The sequence below is a fragment of the Osmerus mordax genome, chromosome 4, assembly GCF_038355195.1.
Source record: "Osmerus mordax isolate fOsmMor3 chromosome 4, fOsmMor3.pri, whole genome shotgun sequence".
Taxonomy (NCBI): Eukaryota; Metazoa; Chordata; class Actinopteri; order Osmeriformes; family Osmeridae; genus Osmerus; species Osmerus mordax.
This window is the reverse complement of record NC_090053.1, coordinates 9,110,602-9,128,974: the sequence shown is the minus strand read 5'-3', so window position 1 is coordinate 9,128,974 and position 18,373 is coordinate 9,110,602. Positions and strand designations below refer to the sequence as shown.

The following is an 18,373-nucleotide window of genomic DNA, read 5'->3' as shown; positions in this document are numbered from 1 at the left end:
TTATTATTTCTCTAGTCAGCAGTCTGGTTGGACAGTTTGGAAGGAATCAGGAATTTCTTGTGCGCTTTTGTTAATCACAATCGGATAGATCAGCTAGTGTATTATTATTTGGTCATGTACACCTAGTCTATGCACTTAATCATTCACATTGTTTTCTTACTGTGATTGTCTTAGTCTCTGCCTGGACATAATAACAATCTACGGTCATAGATAATAACGGTCATTTTAATGTCGAGGTGTTAATCTCTCTTTCCAATCATCTGGTTATCTAACCCTCTTAAATCCGGATCCTAAACTGACAGTCACGTCGTTGTAGTGGAGACAAAGAACTTTCTTCCACAAAAGTGTATGTGTTCATGGTGGTGACTGTCATTGCATGGAGGCAGTACTGAATTATTAACTGCAGCACTGTTGTCCTGTTTAACCTTCTGGTAAAAGTGTAACACAAAGCTGTCCTGACAGCCTGGCTGAAGCACAGAGGTCCCTTACCAAGGTCGGGAACAACCGGTGCCTATTATAGACCACAGTCTGTCTGAAGAGACACCGACAGGAGGCTGCTCTCGCAGTCCAGCAGCGTTTGTTCCTCAGGCCGGAAGTTTGCTCTGTGTATATTTGTGAGGTGCTTAGGATTGCTGAAGATTGCGCACACCGTCTGCTAACGGGCTTTTTTGTTGTTGTTGAATAAACTTGCTTATATGCTTTTGATGTACTTCAGAATGGTCTTCTGAGTCTTTTCAGAGCTTTTGCTGTGAATGTGTAGGCTGTGAACTCAATAACGAGCCATTTCCCTGACGGATCTCTTGATTTCATTCCTGTCCTCCATCCCTCTTATCTCTCATGCCTCATCTGGTTCCCTCCTCTTTTCATCTCATTCATCCCTTCCATCTTTTCTCATCTGCCCTCTCGCCCGCGCGTCTATCCTTTCTCCCTCAATGAACACACCGCTTTTTGCACTGCATTACAACATGGTATCTTGTACATTTGTATTTTTGTAATATTTGAATTTTTATATTGTAATTTACGGCAACTTATATTTTATTGTATATTTAATTCTATTCTAATCCCACTTAGTACTGCTAGTTTATGTACCCTTAGTATAGCTAGTCCACATCTAAAAATTTTAGGTATATGTTTATTGTATGCACCTTCCTGCCAAAGCAAATTCCTTGTCTGTGCAAACTTTCATGGCGAATAAATCCCATTCTGATTCTGATGAAATCCTTCCACTTTTTCCCCTGTTTTGTCCTCCCTTCATTTGTTTTACAGCTCACCCCATCTCTGGCCTTTGCTGCTCTGACTCAGGGCCAGTGTATTGTCAGACTGCAGGAGCTGACATATTCCACCCTGTGTGTGTACTTTGTGTGTGCCTGCCTGCATGTGTGTGTGTGTGTGTGTGCTCGGGACAGAGAGTCCCAGAGTGTGTCAGGGGCAGGCCAAGGCAGTCCCTCCCTGATGGGAAACAACTCAGCCTATAATCCACAGCACACTCTCCAGAGGTTGCTGAGCTGACCTGACCCAAATCAGCTTCTGCACTGGTCAGGCCCCAACTCCTGTGACACGTGAATCAGTAAGCCAGAGTCTTTGGAGGTTGAGATACAGTGGGCCTATACTTTGCACAGCAATGGCTTGAAATCCTGAATCCGAATTGGTATTTTGATCATTCTTTATTGATTTATAGTTTTTTGTTTTGTACCAGGTCAAATAATTTGTCCGGTTATAATTCTTTAGCTCCACTGTACAGTTTCATTTTCACATTCAGCTTGATTAAGCCATCGAGAAGAGAAATAGAGAAGGCGGCATCACGGAATACCCCTCCTTTGTATCCGTTCATATCTCATTCTGACAATATCAGATATCATCCCTTTAAGGTTTTAGGTATCATCCCTTTAAGATAATCCCATCTCCTCCTGGCTGTGCAGTCTGAGAATGCAGGAGTCATTACAATGATGAAGTAGGCCTATGTGATCTGTGCCAGCTTATTCATTTTTAATGACTGCTAACAGGTGCTAAATGAGTCTAGCTTTTGCACACCAGAATTGATCTTTTCTGCTCTCTTTCTCTCTCTCTCACTCTCTCTCTCCCTTTTCCCTTCTATTAGATAGAAAGTCATAAAGATGGTCCTCGATATGTTTTTGGAACGCCTTGAGAGCTTTTAAAGGGGTTTGTTGTATGGTAACTGGCACTCATCAAGTCAGTAGATTCAAACAGACTTGTTGAGTTTGTGTTTGTAACACATGTAGGATGTGCTTGTGAGATTTTGTGGGTCCCTAGGTATGTGTGTACCCGTAATCATCTTGCAGGAGTGGTTATAATTCTTTTTAAACGTAAACGATTGTTATAATCCAGTGGAATGATTTAATGTTTTTAGGATTCATGTCTGTGTTTGCACTGGATAGCCTAAATTATTCTACACCTTGATGATTTTGAATTTGCAGCAATTAGTTTTGTTGTTATTTGCTTTGTACATAATTTGATCTTGATTTGATTGCGAAACGTCAAATGACCCACAAGGGCCCGGTATATTGGAGCAACCAGAAGAATTTGCTTGTTATTGCCTGCATGATGTTAAATTGTTCACTCCTACCTCTCACTGCCACTCTTTTATACTAAGTAAGACTCCATGTGTGTGTATACATATACTGGCTATATACAGAAAGTACATTTTTTCATGTTATAAATACTGTGTGTATATATATACACAAAATGTGAAAGCGTGTTTGTTCTTTAAATAACCATGTTCTATTCTCAACAGGGTGTCTTTCTAATAACACAGCAAACAGCTCCTGATGATGGTCTTGTCTCCTAGAGGCGGGGGAACCGCCGCTCGTTAATCCCTGATGCCTTTTTCCCCTCGATGTGTTTCACAGAGGAGGAGCTGAGGAAACTCAGAGAAGAGACCAACGTGGACACCCTGAAACAGGAGCTGGAGAAGGAGCGCTCGAAAAGAATGGACTTGGAGCAGAAGATGGGCGAGGTGCTGAGAACGAGGTAGAGATCCTAGTCCCGCTAATCATCTTCGGTCAGTTTTGAAAAGGGTCCCCTTATGTCTTCACCGCCGACACAGTAGGACAGCTATCGCCATGACACAGTTCATCCCACAGAAGGTAAACTCCACTCAGGGTACGCTGACAAGGAAGGAGACTGTCAGTGTGTGCATTCGGCTAGCTAGTGAGAGTGACGATGCGACACACAGAGTGCCTGTGTGACTCTGCGTGTGTGTGTCAGTGCATGCTTCTCGGCATGTGGTGGGTGACAGTCCTTGTTAAAAATAGTCTCCGGAGCCCTGGCTGCGTCTCTTATTAGCAGGCCTGCATGTGGCTGACAGTCTCTCCCCGCACTGTCTCCTTGCCCATTCAACAAGGATCACAGTCCCTGGCCTTGAGTTCATGGACCTTGTGTCCAAGATGCTAAATGTCAATCAGTCCTGTGTCAGGCAGAGTTTGAATGGAAAATCTCTTTCTGTGCCAGGACCATTTAAACAACCACAAGGAAAAGCTTTTCAGCCCCATTCTCACTTCGCCTCCGTGTCTCCCGTTTCCCCCCTCACTCTTTTGAGACGTCAAGCGACCAGGATGAATCCGAACTTTCCGTCCGTTCTCTGTTAGCGTTTGATGTGGCTGTGTACAGGGAGTTTAAAGAACACGGCCCATGAGCCATCAATGCTCCGTCTAAAAACAACGATAAGAAAAATACATATTTTCCCCTAACTTGAAAGCTGTGATATTCCAGTCAGGCATTCTGTTTCCTTGTAGGCCGGAAGATTCTCCTCCACAGCCTCCCAAAGCATCTCCTCCGACAGCCAACGGCACAGGTGAGACATGTCCCAGTCACTTTACTTCATGTACATACAGATGGGTGTATTATCTATTATTATTCAACATTATAATATTCTTGATATGAATATGAATATGAGCTCACAATGGATTAGGGCATGTTTATTTATTATAGGTTTAGATAGGATGCTAGGAATCTGTAAAGAGGAGCAGGACCCAAATATTTCCAATGTACTTGTACCCGATCCAAATGGCGAATAAACTTGAAACATGAACTTGAATCATCAATGAACAAGCAGGCCAACACAAAGCATGTGTTGCTTTGTGTCCGTACTACTCACTGTTTCTCCACACACCTCGACTGCGGCATCAAATAAGGCTCCCCTCATTTGAAAACCTGTTGAATCAAGACAGCATCGGATCACATTTGGGATTTTGTTTTGGCTGCATATATGCCACTTTCCTGTCCCCCATATCGCCCTCCACCCACGGGCCCCCCAAGCTGTGCAGCACACCGTTCCTCTCGTACTTCTCCCCATGAATTCCACTCCGGCTCCTAATTCAGTTCTGAAATCAAGATGAGGTGGCAGGGCTGAGGGGGTAGAGAGGGATGGAGCGGGCTGCCTCAGCCAGGGCTGCCTCAGCCCGGCCTGCCTCGCGCCGTCTCCAGGCGGAGGAGCGGTAGGGGTTCAACATCTGCGTGGGAGTTTGGAGAACAACCTGCTGGCACTTCTGAGCCTGCTGTGGTAGCTCCGTGTGGAGAAGCGTGTCTCACCACCCCCTTGATGCGGCAAATTAGTGTGTGTGTGTGTGTGGGCATGTTTGTGTGTGTTACAGCATGCGAGTGTTTGCGTGCGAGTGTTCCCATGTGTTTACTTGGGTGTGTTTACATGCGTTTACAGGTGTGTTTGCTTGTGTGTGTGTGTATTCAACTCTCGTTCCCAGGAAGTGTGTTCATATGGAGGGTTAAAGGAAGGTAGATGTGTTATGACATGCATCCTTCTCTGTCCCTCTGTAGGGAATTTCACACACAGGGAAAGTGCGGCTCTGGTGGAAAATTGCTTCTTTCCTGTTAAAGGTCTGCTTGGCACCTACCTCAGGCCTTGAGTGGTTGAATGTTGTTTCCCCCCCAGGGCTAAGCGTGCATACACTGCACCTACAGTACACAGCTCATTCCATTTGCTCCTGTCCAATGGCTTCCGAATGTAGCATGATAACAACTGTCATCTCTCCAAAGAAAACCAAACATCTGACCTGATACTGAGAAGCATCTAGTCGAAAAAACGGTGCATTATTGTGTACCCTCTGGATTCCATACTGTGATGTATGGAGAAGGATGCTTCGAATGTGGGGAGTCTGTTTTAAACAGGAAGTCTCACTGTCGTGATTTGAGCAGCAGTCCATCCTCGTGATTTACAGACAGTTTCTTTTTGTATTGCGCTCATTGTGAGTCAGTCTTTCAGTCAGCTGGGAATGAACTGAATTGTGTCATCGTGTCATCATAGTCCCTAGTGTTCAACTTTCTTTGAGTTATTCAGCCTTTGGGGGGGTGCAAAAGCGTCTTTAGCGGTTGTGAGGAACACTTAGCTTTCCCACTGTGTGCCTAACACTGGTACACCTGTAGGTGCATGGTCGTCATTGGCTTTTCTAGTCAATCAGCTTGTAACTGTCCCTCACTCTCTCTGTCACCCCCTCTCTATCTCTCTCCCCCTCTCTCTCCCTCTCCACAGACAAGCAGAAGGAGACCCTCTACACTCGTCTACAGAAGTGGCTGTACGACAGGTTTGGTGCGTACGTGGAGGACTTCCGCTTCCAGCCGGAAGAGAACACTGTGGAGACGGAGGAGCCACTCAGTGCCAAGAGGTCCGAGTCCACACACACACACACCCACCCCCACACACACACAAACACACACACCCTCATACACACACACACACCCTCATACATACGCATACACACACAGACGCACCCTCGTACACACACCTGCACACACACAGAAGCAATCACACGCACTCACACACATAATGACAGAGCCTGGTGCCCTGTTGGAGTGATTCAAAATGTTTCACTGAGTATCTATTGGCTGTTTACAGATGGACTGTTCAAATAAAGTGTTACTCAGATGTGTGACTTACTTGAACCAAAGCTCTCCTGCTACAGGAAAATCCCAGCAAACTAGTGAGAGGACTCGATTCGACTCACCCACTGCGATAAAACTAATGGATCAGTTCCAGGAGAGCGAAATGAGAGGGGAATTAAACATGCAGGAACTCAATTAGTGAGAGACTTTTTATTAATAGATCTGTCATTTCAGGTTTTGGGGGTATGGTTATTGGAGTAGTTATTTCAACTTAAAGCTTCGACTGGATGATGTTTTTTAGAGATTCTTCTTGTATTGTGGCAAGATAGTTCATCTGCTTCTGAGTCACCAACCAAGTGTTCCAAACTGCCTGATCAGATGTGCTCAGCTAACTTTACTCAGCTAACTTTGCTTACTTTTTCATTTTAAGGTCTTAGTCAACTTATAATACCCATATTTCTTGGAAATGCTTGCTCATCGATTCTGTAAGGTTTCCTTTTCCATATCTGTTTCCAATGTTTGGTTTTTCCATACCTCTTTAATGAGCTTCCCAGCCTTCTGAGATTTGCTGTGAACATGCTGGTCATTGTTTTAAAGCAGTGATCGATCATGAGGTTGTTCAAGGACACAGTGTAGGACCACGTGATTCTTTGGTAGTCCAGTAGAGCAACAGTGTGCAAGCGTGTGTTCGGCGTTGTGCGATTGGTACCTAGGAGTTGAGTGCCCCAGAGTGCATAAGTGGATTATGATATCTGACAGTACTGTATATAAGCGTAGCATAGGCCTAAATCCTAATCTCTGAATACACAGTTTATTGTTTCACCTGTTATAAGTAGATTTGACGAGCAGTAATTACCTCAGCACATATTGCCAAATGTTTTACCGTGTCGTGTGTATTTTAGTTTACGTTCTGGTGTGTTTATGTTTTAGTGTGTGTATTTTTTTACGTGTGTGTAAAGGATGTCTGTGTGTTTGTTGCTCCACCAGTGTGACAGTGCGCTTTGCTGGAAGGCCGGCACTAGTTAACAGCGCAATCGAACACAGTCATGATAGCCCCATCTCCGCTCGATATGAGTGGAGGGCAGGGACGCTAAAAGCCATCAGGCTTAACGGCTACGGAGTCCTCCGACTGCACCCTGTTTGGAGAGAGGGAGAGAGGGAGAGAGGGAGAGAGGGAGAGAGGGGGAGAGGGGGAGAGAGGGACATAAAAATGATGGCTTTGTAATGGTCTCACGGTCTGTCAGCGTGCTATTCATCAACGCTGCCAGTCACAGCGTGAGCTAAACAGCCCTATGAGCTCACCCCAGGTATCTGATTGGCCCCTTCTTATTGGTGACAGCCAATCCATGGGCTTAGTAAGGACACTGGGCGGTTGTAACCATGGAAGTCATGGAAGTGAGTGTAATTCCTGACCTCTAGTGGTGGATTATGTGTACTACAAGATTATTTCCTTTTCCTTTTCTATTGTAAGAACTGGTTTTGGATCGGTTCATTTTCTTAGTCCCTAGTATGTGAGTAGTCCTGGATCTGTTTTAGGGTCTTGTTGATGTACAGCAGAACATGTAGGCACAGATTTTAAAGTGTAGTTGTTGGGCAGAAGTCCCCCAAGCAGGGTGTTCACTTGCTGACGCAATACAAGCTGATCCAAAGCTTCAGATCTTCCCTCTACACTGTAATATTACTGTCCAACAGCTGATACCAGTGTATAACAGTGTATTCCAGTGTATACACAGTTTTTCTAAATATCACGCCCTTACTTTATATTCTACTCGACTCTTGTGAGACACCCCTGTTATTCTGCAGTTAGGCAAGTACAGAAAAGTTTGGGGAGGTATTTTCACCTGAAATCTAAACTTTGGACTTGCCTCTTTAATCAGGTATATAGACAAAAGGGAGAGAGGCGGAGGGGAGGAAGTCATGGAAAGAGAGAGAGCGATGAGAGAAAGAAAGAGGAGGTGGGTAGAGCGAGAAGGAGAAAGAGGATGGGAGAGAGGATTAGGGTAAGAAGGAGAGAGGGAAGGCTAAGAGAAAGTGAGGAGGATAGGGGCGAGGGAGGCCTGTGTTCTTGAGAGAGACAAGAGAATAGGGGCGACGTGAAAGGGAACACTTGCTCAGCGCCAGTTCATCTGACCTTGATGTTACTCCTCGAGACTGAAGAGAACAGAGGGAGCAGGAGAAAGAGAGAGAAAGGGGAAGGGAGAGAAAAAGAGGGGCGGACTAAGAAAGGATCTTCGCAAGCGTGGGATTCTTCAAGCCTTCCACAGCACACTGAGACTCAGGGGAAAGCTAAATAGAGCAAGGTCGTTTACTTTGCAACAAAACACGTCTCATCTCTCTACCTGTCTTATAGCCTGAGATACTTTTGTGCACAACTTTTCCGTTTTTGGGGGGGGAAGATGTGGAGTTTCTGTCAGGAAACGACACCATAACATTGCTCATCCTAGGCTTTTTGTGTGACAGTTTATTAAAGCAAGCTGTGTGTTTCTGTGGAATAACATGTCTCATGTCTTGTTCTCAGGTTGACAGAAAACATGAGACGACTAAGTAAGTGTTCAGAAAGAACCTCTATTGTATCTTTTACAGTCCTCATATTTACATCATTAAAATAACTAATTTCACTAAACTAACCAACATCCATCACAATACAACCTCTCTCTCTATGGTGTCATTATGTAAAAAGAAACAACTCCCTTTTTCCTAAATGTTGTCTGTGTTCATCTGTGCTATCCAGAGAGAGGGGCCAAACCTGTCACTAACTTCATGAGGAACCTTTCTGCCTTATCCAGCTGGCACTCTGTATACACGTCAGCCATAGCCTTCATTGTAAGTACACACACACACACACACACACTAATCTTAATCACAATGAAAAGGTTTTGGACAGGTCAGGTAGGGATGTCCATATCCTTTATCAAACTGCCCTCTTGTGTTGAATATTAGTACTACATGGCCTAGTTTGCACATCAGAGAAGATCCATATCTGTCTCCATTTATTTTTCAACCACCCTCTCTCTTGTCTCTCCCTTTCTCTTTGTATCTCGCTCATCTCTCTGTGTCTCTTACTCTGTCCCTCTATCTCTTTCACTTGTTCTCACCCCCATCCTCTCCCTCTCTTAACACCCATAGTCATATTTTACAGGAACAGCATCTGTATGAACCCAGCCTTGCATGTGCTTGTCCCCTGCTTGACACGGCCATGCATTTACAGCTTTGCATGCATCTGATTCTATTTAGAGACAGATCGAGATGGATAGACGTGACATGCGTGAGAGAGTTATGTGATGTGCCATACACATTCATTCATGTGTAGTAATATATGAGTTGCAAGAGAAGGTCATGTAAGTACACTGTGCCTGACTTCTCTTTTTCTCTCCCCCCTCCTCCCTCCCTTTTTCTCTCTCTCTCTCTCTCTCTCTCTCTCTCTCTCTCTCTCTCTCTCTCTCTCTCTCTCTCTCTCTCTCTCTCTCTCTCTCTCTCTCTCTCTCTCTTCCCCCCCTCCCATGTTCTTATCCTCCCTCTATCTCTCCCCTCTGCCTTTTAATGTCCCCTATTGCTCTCTCTCTCTCTTCCCCCCCTTCCAACACTCTTCTCCCTTTATCCCCGGACTCCTCTGTCTCTCTCTTTTTCTCTTTCTTTTCCACAGATCTATATGAACGCCGCGTGGCATGGATGGGCCATCCCCATGTTTCTCTTCCTGGCCATTCTGAGGCTCTCCTTAAATTACCTCATCGCAAGGTCAGCCAATCAGCATCACCACGCACCATCAAGCCTGTACATCTTCAGCCAGTTGGGGAAGAATCGGCTAATGATTACACAGAGCATAAATCGTATTTCTAGATTCTGAAACAGACGAATGTTCAGTGACATTGATGCCCACTCAGTAAAGATACCGTTTTGAACTGGATTTGAATCTATTAGTAGTTAATCTATGATGTTCTGTGTGTTGATCAGAGGATGGAGGATTCAGTGGAGTATTGTTCCTGAGGTTTCGGAACCTGTGGTAAGACCTGCCATATGCCAGCACCAAACAGACCACTCACTAAATACATCCATTACAGTTTGATTATGTGACTGATCGATGGAGTGGTTCTTATTAAGGCAAGAAGAAAGTTGTTTTCACATGCAGAACTGTGTGTACAGAAGCTCTTTAAATACAGTATTTCTGCAAATTGTTGTGGAGAAGGCTTATCGATCCAATCAATCAATGGAACTCAGTTAAGCCTGCAAATGGGGTGCCTTGTAGTCTAACACCCATCTTTGTTTACTAGGAACCAGCCAAAGAGGATCTGACTGTTTCAGAGAAGTTCCAGTTAGTTCTCGATGTAGCACAGAAAGCACAGGTGAGGGGTGACGGTACCATCAATTACACATTTTGAATTGTGATAGATGTCACGTCATAACTCGCACAATTAATTGCACTGTTAGTTTGGTACACTTTAATATTTTGATGTTTGCCATTTTCACATGAAATATGTGTTTTAACAGAACTTATTTGGAAAGATGGCAGATGTCTTGGAGAAAATAAAGAAGTGAGTGTCTTTTTAGTTTGTGTATATTTTTGCAGAGATGCCTGCTTTGTCTGGATATAATGCCTTTCGTTACTTAAGTCACTCGCTCATTTCGCCTTTTGACCCTGTGTGTGTCTTTCTTGTGCGTGTGTGTGTGTTCTTCCGTGCGCTTGTGCCGTGGGTGCACCTGTGTGCGTTCTTGTGTGTGCGTCTGCGTGTGTGTGTGTGTGTTTCAGCCTGTTCATGTGGGTGCAGCCTGAGATCACTCAGAAGCTCTACGTCGCCCTGTGGATGGCCTTCATCTGCTCCTGCGTCCTGCCGTACAAACTGGTCGGCTTCATGATGGGTGAGAAGGCGACGACTGAACACGCCCCCTACTGTGCATTTCATCTCCTTTGATACTGCACATTGCATGTAAAGCAGAGTTACTGTAGGTTACTTACCTTGGATTAAGTAGCATTACTACTGTCACTAGCAATACTGTATATCTCATATAAAGGAGCAGGAGGGAGAGAAAGGTAGATGGTGAGGGAGAGGGGGAGGGGGAGAGGGAGGGAGGGAGAGAGAGAGGGAGAGAGAGAGACACTGGGAGACAAATATAGTGTTTGAGATCTATTCACCCCGCCAACCCCCACCTGCACCTCCCCCCCTCCAGGTCTGTATGCTGGTATTAAGTTCTTCATCATTGACTTCATCTTCAAAAGCTGCCCAAAGCTTAGGGACAAATACGACACACCTCACATCATCTGGACCAATCTGCCCACTGATCCCCAGCTGAAGGAACGTGGCAGCGCCACCCTCTCCAGACGGGTAGGCTGTGTGTGTGTGTGTGTGTGTGTGCGCGCATGCATGTACATGTGGTTACCGTTCATTTTACATTGTTAATTAACTTTTTAGTTTTGATTTTTCCTGTACATTTTTATAAATGCACATTTACATGCATTTCTCAAGTATATGTGTTTTGATATTGTGTCCTCATATACTATTAACAAGGTCAAATGTTTTGTTGTAGACTATGAACATGCATTTATACTGAACGTATAAATACACAGTCATTTCAATGTCATTGTCATGTTTGGTTCACTTTTCATTGGCAGTATCTGGACTGTGGGGATCCTTAATTTAGTTTCTGAGTACAGTGTGTTGTTTCTCTCTCTCAGCTGTCTGGGTTTGAAAAGGTAGGGGCCCCTGGTGTGCAGAACTTGTGTGTCACACCTCCACCAGTCTCAGCTGTGTGTCTGCTGCCGTGACTGTGTTTTGGAGTGGTTGTGAGGGTGTGTGTGTGTGTGTGTGTGTGTGTGTGTGTTGGCGTGAGCCATACCGACTATGAGTGTCTATGTAAAGGATCAAAAACGTTCTCCGTAGTTTCACTGTTTGTGTTTTTCCACGATGCTCGTCCTCTCTGACATGCATGTGTGTCACAAATCACCACCGTTTCCCGTGTTTTTGATCCGTTTCCATAGACACTATCAGAGTAAAACCTAGACCCTCTATGAGTTTCTGAGTGTTTGTGTGTGTTATGGTAGAACCTGGAGTGTAAATTGGGGGTGATGTATTTTTGATAGACATTGATTTGATTGTAGTGTTGTTAGCAGTGTAGATCGCACATTTGCCTCGAGAAATGTTGACAACATTGGAACAGCCAAGCTGAGAACCCTGCATATGTATTATATTTTTTTTAAACTATATTTGAAAAACTAATTTACTATAATTTGTCAGTTTGATTGAATTTGGGCTTTGGAATAAGCATGGCTGTTCTTTTGTTATACTGAGCTGTAGCTTGTGGTTATGTTCTTACATGCAAACAAATTGAAAGGCTTTATAATGTGAGAATACCTAGTGTACTTCTGAAGAGGAGCTGTTTTCTGGAAGCTGGTGTTATCAAAATATTATGTTGTCAATATGTTAATATGATATAGAGGGAATGTTTCCTCATTCCTTATTATATATTTTTTTGACAGTGTTACCTTCAGTAGAAAACATGATTTGAGTATAAGTGCCATGATAGGTGTCACATCATACTGTGGGTATTGCTTTTTATCATGCAATGTAGGCTGCTAGTAGGATTCTGTAGACAAGAGGTTCACCTGTGAAAGTGCCCTAGAAGCAACTGAGTTACCGCCACAAAGCGTCCATAGCCTGTGTCACCGCTCTGCTGAATGTAACCTGAGCAACACTCCTGGTGAAGTGTGAGGATTGAGGCTGACCACACTGCCATGGGTTCGAGAAAGCCTGCAACAACTCACTTTGCTGCTTGGGTTATACAAATGCCCTCCTCTCCTCTGGCCAAGAGTCGAAAAGTCTAATGGTCTCTGTCTGTCTCTCTTTCTCTCAACCTCCCTTTCTCTCTCTCTCTCTCTCGATGGTAGATTCAGCCGGCAGTTGCTCGTGGAAGCCTAGCAACAGGCTTGCCATTGGGTATCAGTCGTGAGGAAGATGGTGGGCGGGCCTTCAGCACGAAGAAGGGGGCTTTCCACGAGGTCTTCAACCTGTCAGAGGCAGAGCGCCCCCTAGCTGGTGTGTGGACTTCCTGTCTAATCATAGGATACTGTGCACCCAAATACTGCTCATACTTTTTATGTCTAAACAGAGTTTAGAAAAGTAATACACTTCCATTAACAATTGTATTTAAGTAACAGTGTAATACATTTGAAGTTTGGAGAAATTACTGTTGGATGATGTGGACTGAAGTCACCTTGCTATGTTTATGTATGTTGACCGCCGGTGTCCAGTGTGTTATATATTTATGTGGGGTTGTTCTGTCTGCAGTGTGTGAGAACGGGTGGCGATGCTGCTTGATCAACAGGGACAGGAAGATGCCCACAGACTACATTCGCAATGGTGTGCTCTACGTCACAGAAAAGTATGTTGGGGGGGGGGGGGGGGGGGACACACACACACAAATCACACACACACATCTAGTTACCGTTTGCATTTTGGTCAAAAAAATTGGTTTAAGTAACACTTTCTGTGTTTACGTTTTTCTTTACCAAAGGAACCTGTATGTTGTACTCTATTTGATTATAGGGCATAGTGGTAGTTCGTGCCCAGTCTTTATAATAGCTCTGTGCTCTTATCGTGTGTATTTTCTCTACATCAACAGTTACCTGTGCTTTGAGAGCTCCAGCTCCAGGTCTAGCTCCTCCAAAAAGAACAAAGTCATCAAGCTGGTAGACATCACTGACATTCAGAAGGTAAGTCCCGTTTCCTCTCACTGCTCCTGTACTTTTACAGAAAGTCTGATGAAAACTCACTGCCAATTGTTGCCCTCATTACCTTTGTATATATTCTATCTCTTGTTTGTCCTTCCTGCAGTACAAAGTACTGTCTGTGTTACCGGGATCTGGAATGGGAATCTCCATAGCAACACCGTCCACCCAGAAGGTAAATGCACCTTTTAAACAGTATTTCACCTTTGAAAAACCTCTCACTCTCTCTACCCCCCCCCCCCTCTCTCTGTTATTCTCCGCCTTCCTCCTTCTCTTTCACACTCTCTTCCTGTTGTCTCTGTTCTGTCAGTCTAGCCATTTGCTAAAAACACTCAGCAGGTTGAAATGGGTCAAAATGGGCCTGCACGTGATTTGACGAGGTGTCAAAGCTGATTGCACCACTCCCCCCCTCCCTGTCTCCCACACGCCCACCCACACCCACATCCTCCCTTCTTATCCTCTTCCTCTTTTCACAGCCTTTGGTGTTTGGTGCCATGATCCACAGAGATGAGGCCTTTGAAGCCATCTTTACACAATACATGAAGATCCTGACCATGGGCACAGCCAACAGCCCAGAGACATAGCCTTGCTGCAAGATAGCCGCCTTGCTACAGTGACTTCTTGAACCGCACCAATATGGTTGCCTTTCCAAGTGACTCACTCTAGTGCCCGTGATGGCTGCCTTCACTAACGACTCTAGTTCTTAAGATGGATGCCTTCATGGGTTAAGTCCTCTGACTCACACCTAGAAGAAGCACACAGTGCATCAATAGTAGCTTGCTGCCTATTGCACATGTAGGTTAGTGTGGATGGTGAATCGTCTTAAGGCCAAGTCAACATGGAGTCCATTGGTCCTTTTTCTGATGATTCCTCTTCCTTGCTGGGTTTATAACCAATGGCAGGTTGGGGAGAAGGGATTGTGGACCCGCCTATCTTTACTGCCCCTATTGGTTAGGTTGAGGTTAAGTGTTTGGGACTGTCTTGGGTAACCCATTTGTCTGTCGTTTACCTGTTTCGTTTGGTAAAAGGTTTTTAACTCTTCTGTGTGTGTGCGCGTGTGTGTGTGTTTGTTTGTCTTGTGGTGTTTTACTGGAGGGAGGCTGGATCTCCCTGACTGTTTGTGAGAAGTGGTCGTATGTAGAGGTGTGCATCACACACTCCATATTTGCATATTTGCTTGTTTCTTCTCAGTGTCAGCGTTTTGCCTTCGGTAGGACTTATCGGCGGTCAAGTACATAACGTTGGGGGGCCTTGTCTAACTTTCCCCAAGAATGAGGGGTCATGTTTGTGGAAACGTCCAGTTGCTTTGAGGCCCAGCTAATGAACGGTGCTTAGGAAAATTTTGGAAAACAACCACAGGTATCATTGTCCAGGAACAACTGACGATAGGTAGCCCAAATAATATACTATTTAGCTATTTGTCTCATCCCTTATATAGGTGCACATATAATGATATATCCAATGTGAAATTGTGACATTACTATAATCATATAATATTTTTTAAGATAAAGCAGGGTTTTTTTTCTTTCTCATCCCAGACAACATGGAAAGATAGACTTGAAGCCAACTTTTGTCTTCTTATTTGATTAAATAAAAGGTGGAGGTAAGGTTAAACTGGAGGTTTCTTCTAAACATACAGTATGTCAGTTGAGAACAGTCTGGTATCTTGGTCTGAAATTTCAAATGAAATGTGATGTTTCATGTTAGTCTCTAAAAAGAGTTTGTGGGTGTCATAAAGTATAGATACAGAGGATTTGACATAGCAAAATGTATTTCTCTACACTTATAATTAACATGTACATTGAATTTTACCTCCATGTAAAGTATGCCACAATTGACATCAATGGTGTCTGAGGAATGTTTCGTCCATGCAGAATCACTACATAAACATGTCACTTTCTACATAGAACTCTCATAAGGCCTTACAGCGTGTTTGTTATGCAGTACTCTCATTGTTTTAGGTCATATAACATAGTCCTGTTGTCTTATATTTTTGCTGTTTTCCATGTTGGAGATATTGACAGTTTATTTAGTGTATCTGTATGACTAATGCTTCATGAGACGTTTATGTAAACCAGTATCCCAAAATGTTTATTATCCTTTGGTTTTGTCACTAAATGGAAGCACATATGTATAAAACCTCAATACTGTAGCTGAAATATGCTTACATATTAAACTTAAAAGCTAGCTGAAGTTAAACTTACAAGCTAACTGGGCATCAGTGTTTGTTGTCTAGATTTAGTTACATTAAATTACCAACTAACATTCAGTCTATTTATCTCAATCTGTTGGAGGAAGATTCAATAGAAGCACAGAATGTACTGATTATGTGATAGTCTTGTATTGCCAAAATGTCATGTTTTTGTTTTATTTGATTGTCAATTTTTGTTTACCTTTACCTAAAACTGTAAAGTTTACAGGAGTTAGGGTTTAAATCCACTTGTTTAGGCCAGTTTGATTCTCCATTTAGTTATGGAGGCATGACTGCTGGACCTATCCTGTATTACTGGAGAACTTCTTGATGTTGATAGCCCTGACTGGTCACATGACATCTCTGCACACATTTACACCATCAAGGCAAGTTTTGTAAAGTATAGTTTTTCCTCTTTTTGTTCTCCTTTGGTTCAATGTCATTCTTTCCTTTTCATAATTTTGTAAATCATTGATCAGTAATACTCCACTGTATGTAGTTTTATGTTTTTAAGTGTCCATTCTTTTGGCAGCAGCAAAGTACTTTTTTTCTTATCTGATTTGGCCACTTAAAAGCTTATTATGGGTTTAATGTGCAGAAGAATCAGGAAAAGTTGATTAATCATAAATAGCATTTTAAATTCAAAACATTTCCTTTTATAATGTTTCATTACTGCTGTTCAAAAGAAGGAACGAAAGCCATAGGGATGTAAAGATCTCTCCTCTGTGTGACAAGCCTTCATGTACACCATGAACCCTATAGGATAAGTCCCTATTTCAATTTTGCGTTTTAATATTCAGAGATTGTATGAATCACCCAGAGGCTTTGTTCTCTAAAAACTGCTGTAAATCAACGTGTGGCCTATATGTGTTATTATAACCTGTTAACCAAGTATTTTTTTCAAACACAGAGCACCAATGTGCTTCCTCGTGTTTTCTTAACGCTGAAATCAGTATGTGACGGCTGTGTGTATGGTCTGAGTCACCCACTAGTTGTCAGTACATCTTTGTAATCCACAGTCGAGTGACAAAGAAGGATTTTATAAGAAATTATGTAATGTACAAATTACTGTAAAGTTTTTAAAAAGAATGATGTCTATTATAAGATGTGATGTACATTTTTTTTATTTAAGTAAACAAATTTAAAGTAACGTCACTATTTGTCCCTTTCGTGTCTAACTTGGTGTCATAGGTCTATCCACTTGGGGTCACTAGAGTCTTGTATTCAGACACCGGGCACAGAGATGAACACAACCACAGGCACTATAAACGTTTCATTTTCAATTGTCCCTGTTTTGTTCTGCATGGAATTGTATACATCAAATATCTGTTGAAAAACTATCTGAGAGTCTAAGAGTAAAGTTCAGACAATGGCCTCACACTTGTTGTGCGGATAGAGTTTAGACTACGTTATTTTTTTATTTTTTTTGCCAGTCAATTCACAAATATTTTATAACCTTTTAGGTTATCTTTCAGCAAAAGTCAACTCTCTTTGCTTTGCATTGAGGCGGTCCCCATTTGGAAAATATTGTTTGAGAAAGGTGAAAATAGCAAGATGGGTGACACCTGAATAGAAATTACATGAAGGCTATAATTTATATACATGTTCTCTGTTGACAGTTCCTTCCACTCATCCACTCTCCTGTCACCTCCCGCTATGTTGGCCACATCAAGGCACAAAAGTGCACACAACGCTTATGTTCTGTCCTTAACAAGATTATCCATTACGCCACTCCATCTATAGTACCCAACACTGTCTGAAAAAGAAAAGAAAATATATTTTATTGGGTGTTAATGACTATGGTTGCTGTATTTATTTTAGGAGATGAATGCAAATCAAAGGGAGTCCCTTTGCAACGTATATATCAAAGTACTGTGACAAAGGGATTTTATAACATTATCTCCAACATCCAACACCCCAAAGATCAGGCTGTGATGCATCCAACAGGAGCCCAGTGCTGAAGTTGGACATATCAAGGTTATACCCGTCTATGTAATAATCTTGGCCCATTACGTCCTGACTGTGTGTTTCCTTTGCCTTTTACATGGTGGGCTATTGTCACACTGGACAGAATGGGGAAATGTCACTCATTCCCATGCTGGTTGTCTTGTTAAACCGGGAGCAAGGAAGCTCAAGAGAACTCACAGCTTTCTCTGAATGAATAAACCATCTGCTTCCCCCTGGTAACAGAGAAAGGTAATCGCTCTTCGTCTCTCCAGAGCATAAACCCTGTTTTCTGCACCTCTCAAACTGGGAGAAGACAACCAAGCCAAGCGCTATCCGTTGAGAGCCATGTGCAGGGTTGCGTTTTCACCGGAGAGGCCTGTGAGACCCGAAAATATGCTCCCATGGTTTTTTCTTTCCTGCTGCTGCTAATCCGTTTGAGCCATCCCAATACTGTTGCATTTTAGTATTTCACTTGTTCTTCTCTTCCTTTTCAACATGACCTCGGAAAAATGTACAAGGGATACAACAGACAATGAATCAAACAGGTTTTCCCAGCAAGACGACATACACAGACAACCCTTATCTTACAAGATCCCTTAATTTGCTCTATGCATCCTTGTTTGGGTCCTTTTTTGAATCCGTCTTTCATGTGAGGTGAATATTAA

At 43.1% G+C, this 18,373-nt stretch overlaps 1 protein-coding gene across 4 annotated transcripts in view; it reads left to right on the top strand.

Moving 5' to 3' along the window:
• LOC136942030 (GRAM domain-containing protein 4-like) overlaps positions 1-16,916 on the top strand; it is a 33,440-nt gene extending 16,524 nt beyond the window's left edge. For all 4 annotated transcript variants that reach the window (XM_067234768.1, XM_067234766.1, XM_067234767.1 and 1 more), the window contains 16 exons: positions 2,868-2,988; positions 3,753-3,811; positions 5,504-5,636; positions 8,372-8,397; positions 8,585-8,676; positions 9,497-9,588; positions 9,805-9,853; positions 10,122-10,193; positions 10,339-10,382; positions 10,598-10,707; positions 11,017-11,171; positions 12,731-12,878; positions 13,131-13,224; positions 13,465-13,555; positions 13,677-13,745; positions 14,047-16,916. In XM_067234768.1, coding sequence (XP_067090869.1) covers positions 2,868-2,988; positions 3,753-3,811; positions 5,504-5,636; positions 8,372-8,397; positions 8,585-8,676; positions 9,497-9,588; positions 9,805-9,853; positions 10,122-10,193; positions 10,339-10,382; positions 10,598-10,707; positions 11,017-11,171; positions 12,731-12,878; positions 13,131-13,224; positions 13,465-13,555; positions 13,677-13,745; positions 14,047-14,154 — 1,463 coding nt within the window. In that variant the 3' untranslated portion in view covers positions 14,155-16,916. The remainder of the gene's footprint in view (positions 1-2,867; positions 2,989-3,752; positions 3,812-5,503; positions 5,637-8,371; positions 8,398-8,584; positions 8,677-9,496; positions 9,589-9,804; positions 9,854-10,121; positions 10,194-10,338; positions 10,383-10,597; positions 10,708-11,016; positions 11,172-12,730; positions 12,879-13,130; positions 13,225-13,464; positions 13,556-13,676; positions 13,746-14,046) is intronic.
• The last annotated feature ends 1,457 nt before the right edge of the window (positions 16,917-18,373 follow it).